This window comes from Melanerpes formicivorus, unplaced genomic scaffold (assembly GCF_026170545.1).
Source record: "Melanerpes formicivorus ecotype bairdi unplaced genomic scaffold, bMelFor1.0.p_v2 SCAF_74, whole genome shotgun sequence".
NCBI lineage: Eukaryota > Metazoa > Chordata > Aves > Piciformes > Picidae > Melanerpes > Melanerpes formicivorus.
In genome coordinates, this window is record NW_027142426.1 from 2842069 (window position 1) to 2865300 (window position 23232).

Genomic DNA, 23232 nt, shown 5'->3' on the forward strand with positions numbered 1-23232 from the left:
TCCTTTGACAAAGGTTTTTCACAGGTTAAACTACATTCTTGAACTACTGTTTACTTTAGCCTATCTGGAAAAGGTGAATTTCTCTATGTCTGGAGCTCTGTGAGGTATCTCTGCTGATGCTGCATGGTCTGTGATACCAAGAAAAGGTCCATTGAGACTGAACTCCAGGCTATTGTGACTCTGAGTTGGAGAAATAGCTATAGAACTGCTAGTTTAACATCATCTTGTTTAGCTTCAATGACAGGTGAAAAAAGAGGTGGCTACCCAGATTGTGGGCCTACATGGCAAAGCTGGGGGCCAGTAGAATAGAGGCTAGAAATCACAGAATCACCAAGGTTGGAAGAGACCTCAAAGATCATCAAGTGCAACCTGTCACCGCAGCCCTCATGACTACACCATGGCACCAAGTGTCACATCCAATCCCCTCTTGAGCACCTCCAAGGATGGTGACTCCACCACCTCCCTGGGCAGCCCATTCCAATGGCTAACAACTCTCTCTGTGAAGAACTTTCTCCTCACCTCAAGCCTAAACTTCCCCTGGCACAGCTTGAGACTGTGCATTTCTCAAAACAAAGCCAAACAAAACAAAGCAAGAATGCAAGCAAAGCTCTAGGGTGTAACATGTCCCTGAAACATGGCTTGGGAGTGGGAGCACAGTCATTGTTTCTGGCCCCCTCAGAGGAACATAAGTCCACATCTTACATAGAGATAGGAGGACAGCATGAAGGGACACACCTGACTCCACCATAAATATTCCTGTCTAACTGGAGTCACCAGGCTGACCTCTTGGCTACGAGTGTGCACAACATGAGAGAACTCACCATAACTATTCGTAATCTATGCTCGTGACCCAGGCTTTTCCAGGAGTGCTTGGGAACACAAATCACCTCAGGAAAAAGAAGAAGGAAAAAGAAAGAAAAAAGTGCAACAGCTGATTCAAAAAGCAGACATCCCTCTTCCAGACTTAGGGGCTTACACTCAAAGCAAAAGGCTCAAGAGCCCTCCAGAAAAAAAGGTCGCCAACAGTGAACGACAACAACAACAAAAGTTCTTCATTATGACCTCTTGGAAATTATTAGCTGGGGTTTTTTTTATTATTTTAAATAGGTAATCTTTAACCAAATACCAAGGGTGGAAAATAGGAATGACAGGTGAAGCTGAGCAAAGTTACCAGCTGCTTAATGTACAGTCTTCTTATGTGAAGGATAACTGATCTTCACAATCAGCCAGTTTCACTGTTAGCCAGCTAACAGGATAATAGAAGCATAGAAGCATAGAAGCATAGAATCAATAAGGTTGGAAAAGACCTCTGAGATCATCAAGTCCAACCTGTCACCCAACACCTCCTGACTAACTAAACCATGGCACCAAGTGTCATGTCCAATCCCCTCTTGAACACCTCCAGGGATGGTGACTCCACCACCTCCCAACCTTTGACTGATTTTTCCATTCTAATATACTTTGGAAGTAAAATATACATACATGTTGTTACATTTTTAGCACATTAAAAAGGTCTGTGAGCTACTATCCAGTTGCTTGTTCAAAAACATCCCCAGTGGAATGTTTTTGATAACTAAAGGTTAGTTGTTTACTGTGGTTCTAAGGCTTGGGCTGATGTTGGCGATAAAGGAACTAATAAATCAGCTCAAACAGCACAACAAAATGCAATGCTTAATTTCAGCAAGCCAGGCATTTTTTTTTCCTGGCCACCTACCTAACTCAGAGCTTTCCTGTCCATTAAAACAAAAACTACTTTAGGAATTTAGAGTCAAATATTCAAAACTGCTCAGGTCAGATGTTCTTTGTTAGAGCTGATCCGGTTCTGGTAACAACATACATAATAACAAAGGAAAAGCACAGTTACCTCACATAGACTAACATGGCATTAGCTTAAGTTGCAAGGGATTGACTCAGGAAATCACTTCTGTGTGTGATTAATTCAGTCCTTATTCAAGACAGCATTTGCAACCCCTTTTTTAACTTTCATCTTGTTCTTTGTAAGTCCTACCAACTTTCATGCGTTGAAGAAAATTTCCTGAGGTTAAGCAAGTACTTAAATATAGCTCTGAAGAGGGATGCTTTCAAATGGGGTGGAAAAGATTGCATTTTTCATATATGCAGTCATAGGAAGCTTGTCTTCAGTTCTTTGGTTTAGTCTCAGTGCTTTAGGTTATATTCTGGCAATAAAAGAGCACGCAAGGGGTCCCACAGAAGTGACTCTGTTCCCAGAGGACACAAGATATTAAAAAAACACCATCCTGCTCACAACCTTCCTCATCCAGCTCAGTTTCAACATGATTTTGTTGAAAATAAAGCAAGAAATGAAGCCCAGCAGGATCCAAGTCCTGAGTTGTGCTTCTGGCCTGACAGATTGCGTAGCCCAGGAGCTTTCTGAGTGTGATTTCAAGGTGTTTCTTCTGGTAACAAAGCCCTGGTTTAAGAGAGCTCTTGCTCACTGATGTAAGCCTGGTGCTGCTGTTTATTTTCCCAGCAATTGTTCTTCTGCAATGGATTGTGGAATTGCTTCTCTAAACAATTGTCCTGGCATGGCTGAATTCCTGCCCTGCAAAGCTGTTACCCACACAAGAAGTGGAACAGTAGGGGACATGACGCTAACAGTGAGAAAGATGGGAGGACTGCAAACAGATGAAGCTTAGAACAGCTGGTGACCTCTCCAAGAGGCAGGACAGGAAGAAAATGTGTTCATATGGGTTTGTGCACACCAACATTGTGCTGCAGCCTGGCCTCTACCACTCCCAGCCTCCCTGCTTCAGGAAAGAGTGTTTGCATGTGCCTTGTACCAGCTGCATGTGTGGCATCTCTGTGTGTCACCTGCTGCGTATCATCTACTTAGCAAGCTGCAGCTGTTACACAAGGAGGGACCAATACCAGCCATGGATGACCAGCACAGTGGGGATGTGGGAATGGGGGACTGGTCACTGGTATATGCCATTGCCTCCTCATGGGAGATGGGTAAACACAGCCAGTAGTTGATTTCAACAATGAAGACAAATACTGTCCTGCCCTCTTGGTGTAATAAGGACCTACATCTGTTTGCCAGCTGCACAGTATTGGGGAGAAAGTGGTGGGGAGAGAGTAGGAGGTGGTGAAGGCTATGGGAAGGGCAGAGATCTGTGAAAACTCTGTTGCTTTTGCAAACAGCAGTCAGTAAACTGGTTTCCTTTAATAACCATAATTGTTGTTGCGCTAGTTAGGTGAGAGCAAGTGTGTGGATGTTTACTCATGTTCAGCTCACACCTTGGCCTCATGTGGGGACACACCTGCTGAGTGTGGGGAAATCATGCTGTTGTGTGATAAGGTGCTTTCTTGAGCAAATGCCAAAGAAATGCTATTTCAAGATACTCAGCAATTACAGTTCCTCCAGCCAAAGCGAGCTGTACCACACAAAGATACATCAAGTTTCCCTGCCTGCCATTAGAGACCAGAGTTAGCATGGATTCAGGTGCAGGCTGGTATCCACCAGAAAACTTTGCAGCTTGTGCATGATGTCTTCTACCTGAGATGTGCAAGCTTCCCAAGGATTTCACCAATCAATTGCAAGAGCTGGAGGTGAAGAAATTTCTCCCCAGGGTGGATTTGATACGTGTCTGATACTCAAACCTTGTTCAAACAGTGTTTCCATTGAGGTCATGCACAGGGGCACTGCAGTCCTACCCTGAAAGCCTGCAGGGTTTCTGTATTAATTTTAAACAACTTTGTTGAAAGTAGTCTCTGATACTCTGGTATTCCAACCATTGTGGTAGGAAAGAGCAGGCTGCAATTCCAGAGCAGGGGTGTCTGCACAAAATGTGTACATAGAGTGAAGAAGCGCTGTCAGTCAATCTAATCGCTCTTATTTTCATGTCACCTTGCTAGTGAAAATATGTTGAACCATCTATTTGTTATACTGCCTTCAGGTATTGTTTGCCAACCCTCAACTTGTTTTGCAATGGAAAATGAGAGATTAGGTGAAAGAGTCAAATCCTCCAATCCTTGTGCAGATGAAACTCATACTGATTTCAGTTTCCCAAGCTGTTGTGTTTAATGTGTGGCCCCTGTGTTCAGACCCTAAGGCTGGAGCTTAAGAGCTGTGTATACATGACCTAGTTTTTAGGCAGTGTAAAGCCACTCACACTTCACTAAACAACAAAATGAACTCTTTCTGTTTGGAAATAACAGTGTGGAAATTTTACTCCATGGTTGTGACTGCTGATAGGACAAAACTTTTTAAAGTATCTAAGTCTTCTTGACAGCTACTGACATTAGGGTGCTTAAGGCACAAGCAGTCTCAGAATTTTTTTTCAGTGTTTTGCAGTCAGCTAATAACCCAGGTCTCTTCCCTGTGGTGACTAAAAGCTCAGTTCTATGATGCCTGGCAGTTGTGCTAGATGAGAGGAAAGGTTGCAGGAACACCTTGCCTCTCTGAAGCACTGAGGGGTTTTCTTTTCGCACTGTTTTCACAGAAGATTAGGGGTCTGAGCATCTAGCAGGATGCTGTCAGGCGAAGTTGTGTGGCTTCATCAATGTGTATGAAAGCAAACTTAAGGCTTTGCTGTTAGGGGAATGAATAGCAGCACAGATTTCCTGGCAGAGATCTCTTTGCCGGCTTCCATTAGGATTCATTAGGATTCACTTGATGCATTTCGCTGCATACACGCAAACAATATTTCTCTGTGAAATTAAGGGCTGTATGCAGTCAGAGTAGTTTCACTTTAATCTCTGTGCCCAGTCAGCAGAAAAAAATACACATCCTCCAAAGAATAACTGAGGGCTTAAGTAAGACACTGAGCAGGGAAGCTGTCAAGAGCCAGGTAATAGGAGGTATCCGGCAGACAGACTTAGCCTGTCTGGGTCTGTTGGATATCAAGGTGATGTCTACACAGGAATTTTCTCTCATATTTTCCTGGTTTCTGCATTGGTGTCCTGTGCATGCAGTACCACAGCTGGGCCACAGAGTCCAGAGCCTGTGGGTTAACAGCCTGGGTTTGATTCATCTCCCACCTCTCTCCTGCATTTCTCAATGCTTGGCAGATCTGCAAGCCCCAGACTTGGGAACTGTGATGTCTCTTTAGGTTACCCAGGACCAGGATGACCAGGGCTGAGATGCCAGACAATTGAAGTATAAGTGGAGGCAGAAGCAATTGGATTGTGCCTCCAAATTTTCAGGGGCATGTATGGAATAATAATTTGCCCTTCTGGCATTGGCCACAGTGTCTCTACTGGGCTGACTGCATCTGGGAGAGGTGGGACACTTAAAGTCATGATGCTTCTGCTGCAGAAAGTTAGTATTCTCTGCTGTGGAATAAGCAATGTCTCTATTTCATCAGTATTTGGAGCTATAATAATAGACCCTGCAGTCTGAAAATTAGGCAGTCTGGCAAGTGCATTGATAACTTGACAAATCTATTGACTGGGAAAGATGACAAAGGAAGAAATAACTGCTCCACACTGATAGTTTTGAAACCTTCTGTGATACTAAGGAACATTTGTAAGGCACAGCAAGTTAAATATACTACATGATCTAACCTCACCCTTCCTAATTAGTGTTAGACAGATACCAGAGCATCTTTGCATTGCTGCTTTGTGTTTGCAGTGTGCTCTGGAAAATCCTTCTGGTTTCAAAGGATGCTTTTTTCAGATTGTCTGGCATGAGCAAGTACTCTGAAGCAGGTACTAATCAGAGGGCTAGAGCAAGAGTTTCTACACCATCCAACATCTTCTCTAAGTTTACATATAGTCAGCTCAAAACAGTTTATTACAGTGAATACACTTTCTGAAAAGGTTTTCCAAACCTCAATCAAAACAAAGTTGAAGAATTCCCTAGCTGTAAACCACTGCTGTCATTATTTTAGGTTGTCAGTTCCTTTAATATTTCACTGTCAATGTACTGAAAGTGTCTAACTTGTAGCCTTCAGGCTGTTTTGTGGTTATTGATGTTGCAATGACAGATGGTATTTTTAAATGAACAAGTTATGTTTATCTTGCTAAAGCTGTTTTTTGAACAGTCACCTGTCAAGTTCAGCAAAACTTCTGTAATTTCATTGCTACATCTGCTCTGGCTCTAGTCTTAACTCTATACAAACTTTGCCCAGTAAAAACACTGGGAAGGTTCCTTCAACTTCATTCACTTTCACTTGATGCCATTCCAGTAGAAGTAAAATATCATTGGTAAAACTGGAATCTTCAAAGATAAGTATTTGTATGTCTCTCACAAAGAAGTGTCTGTTAGACTGGGTGGTTTTTATATCCCTCTCTGTAGTGGTACACTGGCTGCATAAGAGGTGCTTTAGTCACCAAAGTGAACCAGCTGTTTGGGGGGCAGAAACTGGAATGGTAAGATTACCAGAACTGGGTCCCAATTCCAACAAAGTTCTGGACTCTGCTTAAGACCTGTTCTTTAGCCCAAACTTCATCTTTCAGAATGCTCTATAGCATCACACAATGTTGTAAGGTATAGGTTAAGGACAATATTTGTATTTGGAACACCAATCCCAAAAGAAGTCAATGATAACACACTGTAGGAGCAGTGTAGGCACCCCAAACCCAGAACAGTTATCCAGCTCAAGGTTAATGCTGATACCCATCTGCATCTACAGCTTGCAAGCAGACTGTGGTGGCAGACAAATGGAAAAAGGCAGTATCTGAGCAGCTGTCTTTCATAATGTCTGTCCTAATACCACCTGGTGAAGACCAGGTCAATAGTAGGTCAAAGTGTCACCCCTTTCCATTCTGATGAAACCTACCTCAGCCATTATGTACTTGCCTTGTATTTGCTGATGCTGTTGTTAAATTGTATATAATGGTTTTGCTTGCAGCTCAGAAGCCTTTGTGGGTTGATTGCCAAGCTAATGATTTATACCTTAATGCTCCATTTAGGGCCCTCGTGTTTATCGCTCATGGTGCTGGGGAACACTGCGGCCGCTATGATGACTTGGCCCAGAGGCTGACAGAACTTAACTTGTTTGTTTTTGCCCATGACCATGGTGAGTAGCCTAAAACAGTACTTGATTTACAGCAGCTCAGGACTTTATTGAAGTAAATGCCATTAAAGCTACTGAGCAGTGGGAAGAGAGTCAGTAAAACATCTATACCTCAGCTTAAATGAGAAAGGGATCATCTGTTGCTTTGGAGAATCTGCATATTGAATCTGTAAAGAGGTGTTTACCTTGAGTTTTCCTCAGATTTGACATTACTGGTAGTGCTATTTTAACCTCTCTGTATGGGATTATTTCTCTTTCATCTAACTCCTGGAACTAGGTGGCATATCTGCTAGATTCATGGTCAGTATTCTAAATGATCCCAGAAAGGAAGCTGAAATGACTGTGTAGCTTTCATATGCTGATACAACTAGGTAGCTATACCCTTGCCCTGGGACATGGAGAGGCATGGAGACATCACAGACCTTTCTTTGGACACATGCTCACTGCCCAGCAAGGACACCAGAGCTGGCTGTACACACCTCACCTTTGAAGAGGATGCAGCTCAAGCGCATGCAATGCTATGATAATACAGTGACACCAACCAGTAGGCCTGCATAATGGTATGTCATGCAGGCTTACTGTCCTAGCCTCTCTGTCTTGAGGATCTCTGCTCTGTGCTCCAGTGTGTGCCTGTAGATATGCTGGGTATCACCAGATCTCCTGCAGTGCATGAACAGGGGCACCCTAATAACGTGTTTGAACCATCTGCCCTGGTTCTTCAGTAGCCTCCTGTCACACCTGACTCTTGCAATTTCATGACTTCCCTGTGCTTGAAAGTCTTTGCTTTATTTTTATCATTGCAGATTTAAGCATCCCTGCAGTAGTCACTCTAGTATAATGAATCAGTGAGATTAATGATGGTAGGGGGCAATAGGCAAGGACAAATTCTGAGTTAGCAGGGATGAATCTCAGTTAGTCTGAATCTGATCTCTTTCTGGCAAATCGAATCACAGAATCACCAAGGTTGGAAGAGATCTCAAAGATCAAGTCCAACCTGTCACCACAGACTTCATGACTAAACCATAGCACCAAGTGCCACGTCCAATCCCCTCTTGAACACCTCCAGGGATGGTGACTGCACCACCTCCCTGGGCAGCCCATTCCCATGGCTAACAACTCAGTGAAGAACTTTCTCCTCACCTCGAGCCTAAACTTCCCCTGGCACAGCTTGAGACTGTGTCCTCTTGTTCTGGTGCTGGTTGCCTGGGATCTCCCTGAGATCAACCCCCTCCTGGCTACAGCCACCCTTCTGCAACACATTGGAAAGTATACTGTAATTTACTTAGCTGAAGTGGAGACTCAACCCTACCCCCAGACAGGACTGTTTGAGCTTGAAGATCCTAACTTCACCGGAAGCGTTGAGTAATTTAGCCTGCAAAAGGAAAGGCAAAGTCTTACCTAATCCAGGCAAGCAAGGCCTCCCATTGCACTTCCTGTCATGAGTCCCTTTCAATCACAGCTGTGTACTTGATGTACAAAACCAAACCCTGTATTTTCCCTGGGAGAAAAAAAAAAAGAGAGAATACCTAGTCCTCAAGACAGATTGCAAGGAAAAGAAATAAAACTGATGTGTTGTTTCTGGACAACTGATTGCTTGCCATACTCAGGACTTGCTTTACAAGGTGCAGAAGCATCATTGCTGGCCACATGGCTCTCTTTTTTCCCTTTACGGACGTGTATTCTAGGTGTCAGTTCATTCATTTGGGTACACATCCTAGTTGGATGCAGACTGCAGTAATCCCAGTAGGAAGTGCCTCCATTCCTTTTTGTTTATGTGTGGCATAAAGGTCGTGATGGAACAGGCTACATGCTGTCCACTCCGCAGCTGCTGGCAGTAGATCACAGGCAGTACCTATACAAAAAGTTACTAAACTCTGGGGCACAGCAGCAATCTGTTCAGAGCCACTGTGGGCTTACAAGAGAACTGTAGTTGCTCTCTGAAGGCTTAGCATTGCACCTTAGTTCCTCAGTCCCTTAAAACTTGATAAAGGTTTTAAAGAGTAGTTAAAATTTAAAGCAACCAACCTGGAAGAAACAACAAAACATTGTATTTATTGCATGGATTTGAAAAATATATTGCCTCTTTTGTTCATGGAGAAGGGCCTTTGGAGGGAAGGTTCCTGTCAGGCATGGTGTGTGTGTGTAATGAGACAGTTACCTGCTCTCCTGTTCTGTGAATATCTTTTTTACTGGAGAAGCATGAAGATTTTGTGGGTCGGTGGTTTTTTTTGCTATAGACTGATGTTACTGGATTAATTAGTTGACTTCAGTTAGTACAAATACGAGTTCTCAGGCCAGTTAACACCTTCATTCTTCCTGTCAAGCCTGCAGTTTTCTTTGTACATTTAGTTTGGTTTCCTTCATCCGTAATGGGCAGAGGGTAGAGAGGAACCCAAAAGCAGAACACAATTGGGTTACACAAAGAGCTACTTTAAGTGAGCCTAGATTCACCATAAATTAGAAAGACAGTTAACAAATTTTAAGCTCTGTACAATAATCTTTGCACCTAAGGAGATGGATGGAATACATCACAGCCTGAGCTGGATGCCAGCAAGAGTCAAAGGACATAAACACCTCCACTGCCAAATTGGTCACGGCAGACTGGGAAGTTTATAGCTTTCCTCCACTGTTTTGGAGATTCCAAATCACTTCAGCAGTGTGTTTCCCCTTTGCATCCAGTCCTTTGTGTATCTTTGGATAATACTAATTATTCAGTTGTGTTAGCAAAATAATTGCTTCCTGCTCCCCATTTCTTACTGTGGCTCTTAGTCTTATGGGCTTGGCATAGATTTCTGGCTCTGGTATTGTCATGGATAAAAATTCCCAATACAGGTGATTATCCATGAGATTATTAATGCAGTTCCACAGTGTGGCTAGCATGATTTCCCAAATGAGTTGGGAAGTTACCAGGGCTGTAGTATGCGTGACTTGACTGGTTTATGCTGTGTCTATCTTTCAGTCAAAAGAAGAAAGAATCATTTCCATATATATTGCGAAGTCTGTAGCAGCTCACATCCTGGCTCTAAGTCTCGCCGAGGGCTGCTCTGCACCACAGTTTCCTGTTATGCAAAGCTTCAGCACTTCACAGAGTAACAGTATTCACCCAAATTTCTGTCTTTGTATTGCCCTGTAAAAGGTATGGCTGGCTTAGTTCCCTCAGTATGTCAGGATTTGCACAATTACTCTTTGGTGTATTTCATAGTGAGCCCAGGACTGCAGGACTTCATAGAAACTTTCCATGGTGGTGGTGAAAATTGAATTGTAGAAGACCCCTTAACCCTGCCTTATATCTTAAATTATTAAATGGCTTTGGTTTAGGTCAATTCCATGAAAGAGGAAGATGATATTTCTTTGCAGTACAGCATTTTGTTCTGTGGTCTCTTACACAATGTTTCTCATAAGCAGGTGACCATTTCCCATGATTTCTGGATTTACTTGGTTTGCAGCTTCATGAAGGCAGAGCTAAGGCTGTTGGGATGACCTTGCTATCCATTTCTTCAAGCTTTAGGTATATTGAAATGACATCTCAATCTGTTTTCTGTATTACTAGTATTTTATTACAGCAACATTCTGATGACAGAAGAAATGAGACAAACATACTAGGTTATTGGCAATCATTTTAGGAAAGCCCTCTTTGAAGGAATGCCCGTGGGAGATTCATCAAACTGGTGTGATGCTGTAATTCTTCAGTCAGTCACAGGCAGATTGCAGCCCTTTAGTTACACAGTATTTTAGGGATCCATAAAGCTGAGAGCCAAGGGAAATGAGAATAAAGGAGAATGTGGCTTTGTTTTCTCATACCAAGCATTTTCAGTTGGTAAAGCACATGATGTTCCAGCTATCCTCATCTCTTTTCCTATAACATCTCATTTACTGAGTTCTCTGTGGTTGCATTACATGGCCAGAGCCCAGAACAGCCACAATTTCACCTTCAAAAGAACATGTCAACTAATAGCAGTTACAAAAGCATTTCCAAGATGCAAGAGCCACAAAAATGTAATTACTTGTCTCCTTACACTTTTAACAGTATAGGCACCGGCCCTCTTTTACACTTGGCACTGCCTGCTGCTTCTTAGTGGTAACGTGGCTGTCTTTCATGAAGATGAAGGAGGTGAAGTACTTAGCCCTAACCTGGCAGCAGTTCCTAGCCTTTAGATTTGCTTGAGAACAGCCCCTCCAATGTCCCTCTCTCTCTCCAGGTGCAGCAAACCCTCTACCTGTCCCGGTGTATGGAAACCTCTGACTCTGACCTTTGTTGCAGCTGTTGAATTTCCCACTCTCAAGTTATGTGTAACATCAGATCAAAGCAGAGGGAAAGGTTGCAGTTCTAAAAGCTTATTCATATTCCTTAGATGTTTCTGGCTGAAGTTCAGCTTTCTTTTTCAGCCCTGCTGCTACATTGTGTGCGGTGAGCATTTCTGATGTGTTAGCAGGTCCCTCTCAGGCACCTACCACTGGTTGTGCTCACCATTAAATGTCTCACTTTCTCTATTTAACAAAGCACTTACTTGCACAAAGCAGAAAATAGCTGGAGCAGAGATTTTTGAAATGTATAAATATTAGCTGGTGGTGGTTTGTTTTATTTTTTTTTCTCCTAATGATTGCCATGTTGTTCTTGCAACTGTTTAAAAGACCATTTTGTGGATGAGAACAGAAGGCTTTTATTTATTCATGGCACTGGGAAGGACTGGTCTACACAGAAAGGTTAAAAAGGACTAAACATGGTCAAACTGGGAGGGGGGAAATGACTAAGAAGGATGTCAGCATTAATAAGCACAACAATTAGGATAGCACTGTGAGAAAGAAGTCACAGCTCATGAGCACCAGCATGAGGGAATGTTCCTGGAGAGCAGTGCTCCCTGATGATGTGATGAGGCAGGCTTCAGGGTGATCTCCAGAGATGGAGTCAGGAAAGCCTTGGCAGGCAATACTCTGAGCTGGTTTGCTGGCAGAGAAGCACAGCTGGTCGTTGGTGACTGGTAGCAAGGCTGGGGCTGGGCCCACGTACCCACAGTAGTCTGTTCTCTTTCTGTTCTCTGACTGAGTCTACCTCACTATAGCAGGAAATGTTTATTCTGCTTTTCTGCACGGACATAAGAAGGAATGGCACTCATTGTGTGCAGTTCCTTTGACAGGGGCCTTACAGTGGGGTGTGAGCATTTTTACTGGTATTTTGTTTTGTTTTTCCAGAGAAGGGCTCCTGGCTCCTGGCCATAATACCTGAACATCACCAGGAAATAAAATCTTCTGTATGCACTACTGGAAATAGCCATGGCTATAGACACAGCATTTTCAGGAGTGCAAAATGACTGTTCTCCCCATGAATCCTGTTCTCATTCATGCCCCCACCCCCAGCAGGCAGAACCTCACACAGTACTGGGATTTGCTTACATGATCAGTTGTACTACCTGGCCTATCCCAGTAGCCATGCTCTGAGCCCCTGGACTGCTACTGATGCACTTATCCTCAGATACATGCTCTGCTTGGCTAGGAAAGAGAATATTGCATCAGCTGTGGCCCTCTGTTAGTGCATCCACTTTGGGCCTTTTTCAGAAGCGATGAAAGTTGTTCTCCCAGGAGGAGTGTATTTCCTCTGCACAAACCCCCACTCCTTAAGAGTCAGGAAAACTCTTTCTTTTAGTATCTTTACTAACAGTTTCAGTCTGAAGACTCCTAGCCCATTTGTGTTTGTCAGGTGAGGACTGCTGCAGGACCATTTGCCACTGATAATTTGTTAGAAGTAAAGAGGGAAATTCTTCACAGCTTCAGATTAAACTTTGGAAGTACATTCCTCATGGGGAAATTAGCCCTTTTGTTCTTCAAATTATCTCAACTTGTCAGTCTTTCAGTCTTTTATGACAATTTATTTGGAGTGTAGAGAGAGCTGCTAAGGGGTGATTAATCTGTCCCACCGTGACACAAGTGTATGGACATAAATCTTGGTGTGTATAGCTCTGAAAACTGCTAGATTGAAAGCTCATGGCAGAGTAAAAACAATGGGAAAATAAGGGATCACTTAAACGATTCTCTGACCCTTGATCCATGTTAAGTATCATATGGACCCATGAGCCCTGTCTGGAATTCATCTGTTTTTCTCTTTTGACCCAGGGGAAGATTGAGTCGTAAACATGGCTGTGATGTCAAAAGCAGGCTGTGATGTCTGCTGCACAGCATGTGGGCAGAGGTAGAAACTTAAGGGATTTACCAGACAGTCATGCTGGTCCATCCCACCTCTCATGTTCTCTCTTGTAAGCATCTGCTATGTGTCCCTCATAGCAAGGGGATCACAGGGAAGGTGGCTCTTTGGCTTGGCCGGCATCCCACTGCCAGTGCCATTTCATCCCTGTTTTGACTCCACATTTCGTACAATCCCAAGCCAGCCTAGCTCTCCCTAGCTTTTTCTTCTCCAGATGTTGAAGGAAGGTAGCAGTCAGGCTTATCTTCCTTCTAGGGCAGTGGTGAGGAATGCTTAGTATGTGCAGGGCATGCAGGAGGTGAAACCACAGTGCGTAACTGCAGGGTGAGAATTCATATGCTGCAGTACACCATGTAATTCCTTAAGCAGAGAGAAAACTCTAAGAACCTGATCAAGGTCCTCCTATAAAGCAAATAGATAATGAGTGAACTTACTTCTGCCACCCCTTCTGAACTCTGTTTTGGTTGTGGGGATTCTCATGTCAAGTGAGGCTACAGCATGCATTTCTCCCAGCACAGACATGAATTGTGAATTTGAAGAGCAAAAAGCAAGGTGAAGTCAAGACAAACTGGGAGACCAACCTGCCCAGCACAGCAAACTCCAGTGAAACCAGTCACTTCTCACCTCTGGCTCTTCTGGACTGATGAATGGTCTTGTAGCACTGAAGCTCAGAGTAGCAGTGACAGCCTGGTAAGGAAAATAGGTCATTCAGTTTGAGCCTCTTTGAAATTATAGGCAAAATGATTCATACGGCTAAGATGCAACTTTCTCCAGATACTGGACAAATGTTTGGGCACACTATTTCAACTGCATAGTGTAGTTTATCTTGCTTTCTTCAGATTGCTGCGTGGAGTTGGGCTCAGTTGGTAATCATGAGACAGTGCCTCAAAGAAGGGTCACAGCTTGTGTAGGAAAACGTGGTCTGGCTGCAGCTCATACAGCAGAGGGATGCTGAGAGTGCCTATAATCATATCAGACATTGTCAGCCCCTTGAGATAGGTTTTATTAAATGGAGATGTGCACACTATTACTGTTATTTTTGAGAAGCTCATTACAGACTTCTGCAGCCCAGTCTTGCTCCAGCGAAGTCCTCTTAGTGAGTCTGTCGCTTTAGCTCTCGCCCTTCATTCACACTGGGATCAGACAGTCCCTAATCTTTGTGCGCACCCCATGGCATCTTTCAGGGCAGTAAGCATTGTGGCCATCTGAGGAGAGCAACTACAAAACAGCAAGAAAACACTAGCCAAATCATGAAAGAAAAAACCTACAGAGTCTCATACTCTAGAAGAAGCCACAAGCTGGGACTTGGAAATGCAAGTGCAGCTTTTATGTTGTCTTGTGAAAGCAGATGAAACAACGCCGTCGAGCCAGGAAGCAGCTAGACCACAGCAAACTATAAATAGCGACAGTGAGACTGCCTGCAGCTGATATATCTGGCAGTGCACACATACACTGCAGAGGAGTTCTCTGCTTTAAAGCAGGAGATACTCAGAGGTGTTTTCACTCCATTCCACTCAGGGGATGAGACTGACTTTGTTTCATGGACTTCCCAAGAGTAATATTGGAACCATGCTGGTGTAAAAGTGAGGAAACCATGGACCTGCTCATATCTTTTACACAAGGAGGGTTGGAAATTGTGAGGATTGGAGACACCTTTAGCACAGACATGTCAAAGCAAGAACACCTGAAGTCAGACACACAGCATCATCTAACGTGTGCTATATAAACAAGCCAAACCAAAGGTGGGCAGGTCAAAGCCATCCATTTGTTTAACTGCCCAGTTTACTTTTTTTAAAGTCAGATTTCATTGTGGTGTAACCAGTGATACAAGACAGGCAGATATGTTCAGTGCTGTAACCCAGAGCCGGATGCAGACATTGTTTGGATGGGGGAGGCGGCAGTGCAGATGCTCCTTCGTCATGGCTCCTATATGTGGACATCATCAGATGATAATGTTGGACTGCAGTAAAGACTGCAAAAGAATGGTTAAGGTTTTCTCAGTTCCCTCAATTGCTCTGCTCCTTCCAACCACTCAATTGTTTCCTCAGTGCTGCAGACCCACCCTATGACAACAGATTATTGAATAAACAACAATATATCACCCAGTTGAACAGGATCTTTGGCTCAGGTCCTGGCTGAGCTGAGTTGAGCTCTTGAACGAAGCAAAGTTAGGACACCCTTTACTCCAGCCTTTCCCAATCCACCTTCTGTCACGAGCTGTTCTCTTCCCTTGCTCTATCAGATGATAAGAAGGTGCCACAAAGCAAGATCCCCCAGCTTTGCTGCGAGCCCACTTTATGAGGGAATCCCTTGTGGGATGCACTGGCATCTAAGGAGCTGGTTTTTTACTCTGAAAGAAATGGGCCGTGCAATCTGCCCTACTTCTCCTAATTATTCCCTGCTTACTAATGAGCAGAGGGAGAAATGTCAGTGGGTCATTCCACGAGATAGTACATCTTCTCAGCAGCTGCTTCTTGAACAAAGCCTCGCTGTTGGCCTTCACACAAGGAGGCGTGAGGCTGAAACAACGGACCCCAGTGAGAGGGGACACAGTGCTAGAAGGAACAGAGTGCTCCTTTTCGAGCACAATGACTTTTAGCATGGAGCTGTCAGCACTGGCCACTTTCCAGATGTGCTCCTCAACCTGTCAGTGTTAGCTGTTAACAAACAGGCTGCATGGCAGAAGAAAGACTTGTCATTCATTCAGAAAACTTAAAAGGCTTCCTTCTTCCTGTGAGGGTTGAGTCTTTCTGGCTTTCCTTCCATGATTCTGCCTTTCAGATCATCCTCCGTGAGAAAGAGGAGTGAGCCTCTAAACTTGTGTGGAGTCCCACTTGGGTGGGACTAAGTGGTAGGAATTCTGACCGAGTGGTCCTGATAATCAGGAATAAGACATCTTTTATTTGTACAAAGAATTTGCTTTGGTGAATAAGAGAAACTGAAGAGGAAATAGCCTTGACTGGGCTAAGCACATTTTGGTTTTGCAGCCTGTTGGTTTGTTTCTGTTGTCTCAGATATCAGGGCATTTGCCACCTGTACTCAGTTTTTACATATACAAATTAGCCCCACATCAAAGGTCAAATTCTGCTTTCACAGCTGCTCAGGTAAATCCAAGGTGCCTCTGTCACCATGTCAGAAGACAGGTTGAGGCATGTAACTTCTAACTACATTTCCTGTTAGACAAGGAGGGATGACAACCTTGTATAATGTTGTCAACAGCTTACTTGTTCTCCCACAAGCAGCTTTGCCAGCTGTAGGCGCACGTCTGCATGCAAGATGGTTGAGGGTGGAAGGAGATGGATCAGATGGTTGTTAAAGATGAGAGAACAGATCTTCTCATGTTGCTGCCTATGTCTGTTACCTGGGACTACTGGACAGACATCAAACTTGCTTCAAACTTTGTTCCAGGGGTCATTGCCTTTACTGACTGCCATGGCAAGGCAAGAGTTCATGTCAGCAAGGATTTTCACCTCAGGAAGCATCAAAGGAATCTGTGTTCTTCAAGGAAAAAAATGCTAAGTAGATGTTGTGTATACTATCAGTGGACCTTTTTCATTAATGGTATTAATGGTGCGGGTGATGGGATGGAGAGCACTTTCAGCTGGTTTTCAGGAGTCCCACATTATGGAAAATGAGGAAATGCTAGAAGGCTGCTATTCATAGGGACCCTGACAGGCTGGAGGAATGGACTGGCAGGCACCTCCTGAAGTTTCCACAAAGGCGCTTGTGAAGCTCTGCATCTGAGGTGGAGTAACCCCATTCAGCATTAAAGGCTGGGCACTGAATGAATAGAAAGGAACTTCGTGGAAAGGAACCCAGGGATCCTTGCAGACCAGTTGGACATGGGTCAACAGTGTGACCTTGTGGTGAAGAAGGTCACCACATACTGAGCTGTATTGGAAAGATTACAGCCAGTAACTCAAGACAAGTGATTATGCCCTTCCATTCAGCATCTCTGAGACCACATCTGAATGCCAGGTCCAATTTGCTCCCCAGTGAAATGAAAACATTGACATACTGGACCAAGGCCAGAGGAGGGCTGTCAAAACAATTAGGGTACTGAAGAACAAAATGTACGACAAGAGGCTGATAAAACTGAGTTTATTTAGCCCAAGAAGGCTAAAAAGGAATCTTATTGCTGTCTACAAGTCCCCTTTGGGAGGATGTGGAGACAGCAGAGCCAGACCCTTCTTGAAGGTGCATGGTGATGAGATGAGAGAGAACTGACACAAGTCAGCATGAGAAATCCCGGTTAGCTACAAGTAGCAGTGTTTTTACCATGGGGGCAGTCAAATGCTGGATCAGGATCCAGAGAGGCTTGGAGGTACTTAAAACTCAGCTCAACAAAGTCCTGAACAACCTGAATGAATAGGAAACACTCTGAGCAGGAGCTTAGACTAGATAACCTCTGTATGTGCCTTCTAGCTTCAATTATTCTTGATGAGCTAAAGAGCATCCCAGCTGCTAGCATTTGGGATGTTACTTCCAAAATTACAGCACAAAAGGTTTTGAAACAGGTGAAGAAATGACCCCCTGAAAAGCAGACTTCAGTGGCATCTACAATTCATAAGGGCCTCTTCTGTGGGAGATGCTTTTGGTCTTTGCACAATAAGAAGAAAGGAAGCCTGTTTATTTTCACCTTTACAGAGACAATTGTCCCCTAGCAACAGCATTTCATTAATGTGACTTGCTTCCCAATTGCTTATTTGTCAGATGTGTCTCATTTGGAGGAGGTCATTTTGGAAGCTAATTACTGATGATTCCTCAGCTATGAATGTATCTTCATACAGATGTGGAGTTGTCATCCTGTTGAGTGACAAATGACTGCTCCTAGTCGCTGAACACCATTTCAGAAGAAAATACATTTTGTGTATCTAACTCCTGTTGGATTAAGACATAATGTTGGTTTCCTTCAAGACCTTTCTTAGGTAGACAACAAGGGTTAAGGGAGCAGAGCCCAAATCAGGTTAGTGTCTAGATCAGCACTAACCTGGAGGAACACTCTTGCTAAGGTATTCAAAGAAACTTCATTTTTGCCAAACCCAGAGAAGGGCAATGAGGCTGGTAAGAGGACTCAAGCACAAGCCCTATGAGGAGAGGCTAAGGGAGCTGGGATTGTTTAGCCTGGAGAAGAGGAGGCTCAGGGGAGACCTTATTGCTCTCTACAACTACCTGAAGGGAGGTTATAGCCAAGAGGGGATTGGTCTCTTCTCCCAGGCAACCAGAACCAGAACAAGAGGACACAGTCTCACGCTGCACCAGGGGAAGTTTAGGCTCGAGGTGAGGATAAAGTTCTTCACAGAGAATGTTGCTAGCCATTGGAATGGGCTGCCCAGTCACCGTCCCTGGAGATGTTCCAGAGGGGATTGGACATGGTGCTGAGTGCCATGGTTTAGTAGTCGTGAGCTCTTGGGCGACAGGTTGGACTTGATGATCTTTGAGGTCTTTTCCAACCTTATTAATTCTATGATTCTATGAAACAGAGGCAAAGGACAGGCAGCTTTGCAAAAAGAAATAAAATACATAACCAGTCAATAAATGGCCTAAACCTGCCATTTTGTCTCCATTTTTTAATGCCCTTTGGAAAGTACTCACGTAAGCGACATGTATTTGTGTGTTCTGATCAAAACTGTGGCAATCTCATTCAGTTGTTCTCCTAAAGGTGCTATTAATGGCTTCTCTGAGCCTGCCCCAGGCAAGCCAACTGCCCTGTGTCCATTAGCACAGTGTAAAACACTGTGAGCTGATGCAGGGTCTAAGCCAACCACAGGCTCCCTGTGGGTGAGACATCTGTTCCCCACAGCTTCCGAGTTCTTTTATGGCCCGCACGCTTAGATTAGGTTGAGGGCTGGGGCCAGAGCTGCTCTGGCCAAGTAAGATGCAGAAACATCCCATATACTGCTTTTTATGCTTTGTAGTTCTGGTGTTTGTTGTTTGATTGTTTATTTGCTCATTCACAAAGTGTGAGGTGGTGTTGCAGAGCTGGTATGTCTGGTTCACGTTGGTGGATTTCCTCCATAAATAACTAGCCCTGCTGATTTTCCTGGGGGTATAACTCTGTTTGTTACGGACCATAAGCCTTTTTAAGGGACTGTCTCACAAGTCCTGAAACTAACAGACATCCTTCTTGTTACAGAAGGTGTGGGGACATTTTTAAAACCCAGAATATTCTCAATCAGCAGCTGCAAACAAGACCCTGAATATTGCAGCAGCAAGCCCCAAAAGCAAAACAGACGAGGAATGAAGGGCAAAATGAATTCTTTTTTGATGCACGTATGTAGATCCTTCCCTCTTCAAGCAGCCTGAGTACTGCAGAGAAACAGCAGTTCAGTTGTACTGTCTGGTGTTTTCAGTTAATCCTGTTCCTCCTATTGCACATCCATTTTGAATGTGAGACAGAACACGTACTTGTTTGTTAAAACATACTCTTATTAGCAGCACAGACAGGAAGACACTCCCTAGGTTATCTAGGCTTTTGTTCCTGCGGATGGCATCCCTCTGCCTTTGTGGCAAATGGTCAAAGCCCAGTTTGGTTGCTAGCAAGCACTCTTCCAGCTGAGCGGGCTCTTCCAGGCTCTCACTCCTTTGGCTCTCAGAAGCTTCCCTGCTTTTGTCCCAGTGTGTTTCTGCCCACTTTAGGGCTGTATATTTCAGTGCCAATGTTTTTCTTTTCTCAGTCTAGTAGTTACCCACAACATGTTAGTTAAGAGCATCTCTCTTTCAGTCTCACACATTGCAGAGCCTGGCAGAGGTCAACATTCATTGGTGTCTCTCACTTATGTAGCGCAGAGCCCTTGACTGTTTCCTTGTTCTGCCTCTCCTTCTCCCTTTGGAGGCATCTGGCTGACCCAGTATGTGCTGGATGCTGTCAGCGTTTTGCCTCTTGTCCCTTCGGGGATGGTGCCAGTGTGTGTGCCTAGCTCAGCACTGCAGCTTCTCTTTAATTTCAGAATGCCTTTAATTTAAAATCATGTTTATAATTTGATTCTTAACATTGTTTGGTTGTGGGTTTTTTTTTCTTAGTTCCTTGAACTCTCTAGCTGTGCACGCAGCACACAGGCATGCACCCTCTGGAAGCATTAGCTAAATGTCACTAACTTCACTGGGGCCAGGATTTGACTTACGTGTTTTAAGGTTGGTTTTCCTATTTTAGTAAAAAGCTAACATGTCCTGGACTACCATTTTAGATAAGAAAGTATTGGTTTTGCTCATAAAGGGGTGTACAGGGAACTGAATATGGTTGGTGATTTTGGAACCATGATCCTCTTCTGAGCCCATTAGTAAAGTAAAGCAGAGCATCTGTTTAGCCTCTGGTTCATTCTCCAATTCAGATGAGATTTTTCCAGCATCACAGTAACATTCCTATCAGCCTTGAGCATCTTCTTGCTTTATAATAACAAAAAGAGCATTGCAAAAGATATTGCACAACCTAGTGCTGTCTGGAGGAAGTCTTACTGAAGGGGTGTGTGTGTAGCCCACTGTGAAGTCTTCCATCTATCCTGGCAGTCAGGGACGCAGTTGCAGCAAAGGTGTTTCAGTTTCATGATGTCCTAAGACGTCCAATGAGAACTCCTTCACCCATTTTCATAGTTTCATAGTTTCATAGTTTCATTTAGGGTTGGAAGGGACCACAAGGATCAGCTAGTTCCAACCCCCCTGCCATGGGCAGGGACACCCTACACTAGATCAGGCTGGTCAGAGCCTCATCCAGCCTGCTCTTAAACACCCCCAGGGACAGGGCCTCGACCACCTCCCTGGACAACCCATTCCAGGGCTTCACCACTCTCATGGTGAAGAACCTCCTCCTCACATCTAGCCTGAATCTCCCCACCTCCAGCTTCATTCCATTCCCCCTAGTCCTATCACTACCTGAGATCCTGAGAAGTCCTTCCCCAGCCTTCCTGTAGGCCCCCTTCAAATACTGGAAGGCCACAATTAGATCACCTCGGAGCCTTCTCTTCTGCAGACTGAACAGCCCCAACTCCTTCAGTCTGTCCTCATAGGAGAGGTGCTCCAGCCCTCTGATCATCCTTGTGGCCCTTCTCTGGACACGTTCCAGCACCTCCACATCCCTCTTGTAACAGGGGCTCCAGAACTGGACACAGTACTCCAGGTGGGGTCTCACCAGGGCTGAGTAGAGGGGGAGGATCACCTCCCTTGACCTGCTGGCCACACTTCTCCTGATGCAGCCCAGGATCTGATTGGCTTTCTTAAGCAACAGCCAATCCAGCTAATAGAATATCTTGGTCTGTGCCTGCCATGGCCAAATTTTAGTGACCTGAACTAGAAAAGTTCATTTCCTTGGTAATCCAAAGACTTCCCTGAATTTCACATAGCTTTAGGTCTGGCCAGTCTGTTACGTTTCAGCACAGCAGCAGTTTCAGTGGCCATGGATATCTCTTCTGGGTAGTCATCTAATTGATCCTGTATGCTTCAGGTCAAGATGTGGCTCATTCTGTATTGCAGTAGCGGACTATGCAAGAAGGTGCTTGGAAACACTCAGCTTGGCTTTTCCCCAGGTTTATTATGGATCTCAGGAAAAACACCTCACTCTCTCTCAGGTTACTCATGGCAAAATCCAAGCATTATACCAACCCACTTCCAGAGAGCTTGCAGAAGAAAAGCCCTGAGCTCCAAGAACGCAAAGCTCTGTGAATGGCTCTTCACAAGCTGGGAGGCAGACTCAGACAGTGAAGAGAGCAGCTTAGAATAAAATATCTCACCAATATTTAAAGGGATAAGGCAGAAAAATAAGAAAGGTTTCAAGTGCAACTGTAAAATGTTTTCTTATCTCTTAATGCTAGGCATTTGCTTTCCAAACTGCTAGAATGGGGTTGTGGATAGAAAACTAAGAATTGTATGTCAGGTAATCACACGCTGATTGATGAGTTTGGTAGTTGCATGTCGGTTGACTGAATTTGTATTCAGGATTGTACCTGAAAACTTGTCTCCTTCATAAACAGTGCATAAAAGGTATTCTATACCAGCTAAGCTAATGCCTTACTCCACCCCTCTGTTGGTATTGCCCCACGAAAAGGAATGACCTGTGTTAACCACAAGGGTAAGTTTCCTAGGGCATTGAAACTGATGCCACAGAGCCTCTCCGGTGGCACTCGGGAGTTAATTTCTCTGAAGATACTGTCTGCAGATTCAGTTCAGGGGGGAAAGCTGTTACACCCACAGCATCTCTAATGCTGGGATTTATTCAGGGCCTGGCAGTACTCTCCAATTTGAGAATCCTTATTTAGCTTCAAAAATAAATTTTTAAAAGTGCTGAATTGTAGCTGGTACAAAGACAGAGAATCACCAATGCTTTCAGCCCAGATCACTTCAAATTGACGTTCTCCGTGCTGCACTTGTTTCCTGGTTCTGAATGTATCAAAGGAAAAGCATGCTGGGAGACCCTGGCAGTTTGTCTGATGGTAAGGAGAGGGCCAAGTAAGGTGGTGCCAAGTTCATGCTTGGTTGGGTGGATGGATGGCTGGCGGCAGGGAGAAGAGGCTGGGGGCTTCTCTGTACTGAGGCTGCCTGGTACAAGCTACTTTTTTGATGACAGTCCTGTGCCTTTTCATGAACCTTGCACATACAGAATCACAAAATCATAGAGTCATTAGGGTTGGAAAAGACCTCTCAGATTATCAGCTCCAACCTTTTATGCAACACCTCCATGGCCACAGATTTTGAAGAGTGTTCTCTGAGCTCTAAATATACCCTCGCTAAGTGATAGCTGTGTGGGCTATCATAGGCCAATAGCAACATACAGGTCAGTAACCTTCAACAGCTCAATACTTGTACCTGAGCATTGTTTACTGAGGTGCAGGCCTGTCAGCTAGTATTCATTGTCTGCTGTCAACCAACCGTGGTTTGAAATGAGTAACAGAGCACAGAAAGCAATAACCTGTGTGTCTGATCCTGGCTTGTTTGGTAAATAGGGATCTAGTGAGGGTTTCAGAGTTGCAGGGAGGAGAGTTATAAAGAGAAGGGTCATCTTCACTGTGAGGGTCATGAGACACTGGAACAGGTTGCCCAGGGAGGTGGTAAAAGCCCCATCCCTGG

The 23232-nt window shown here is 44.3% G+C and overlaps 1 protein-coding gene across 4 annotated transcripts in view; it reads left to right on the forward strand.

Annotated features, from left to right (window-relative positions):
* Positions 1-23232, forward strand: part of MGLL (monoglyceride lipase) — a 130861-nt gene that overhangs the window by 78459 nt on the left and 29170 nt on the right. For all 4 annotated transcript variants that reach the window (XM_068163789.1, XM_068163788.1, XM_068163790.1 and 1 more), the window contains one exon: positions 6877-6983. In XM_068163789.1, the coding sequence (XP_068019890.1) occupies positions 6877-6983 (107 nt within the window). The remainder of the gene's footprint in view (positions 1-6876; positions 6984-23232) is intronic.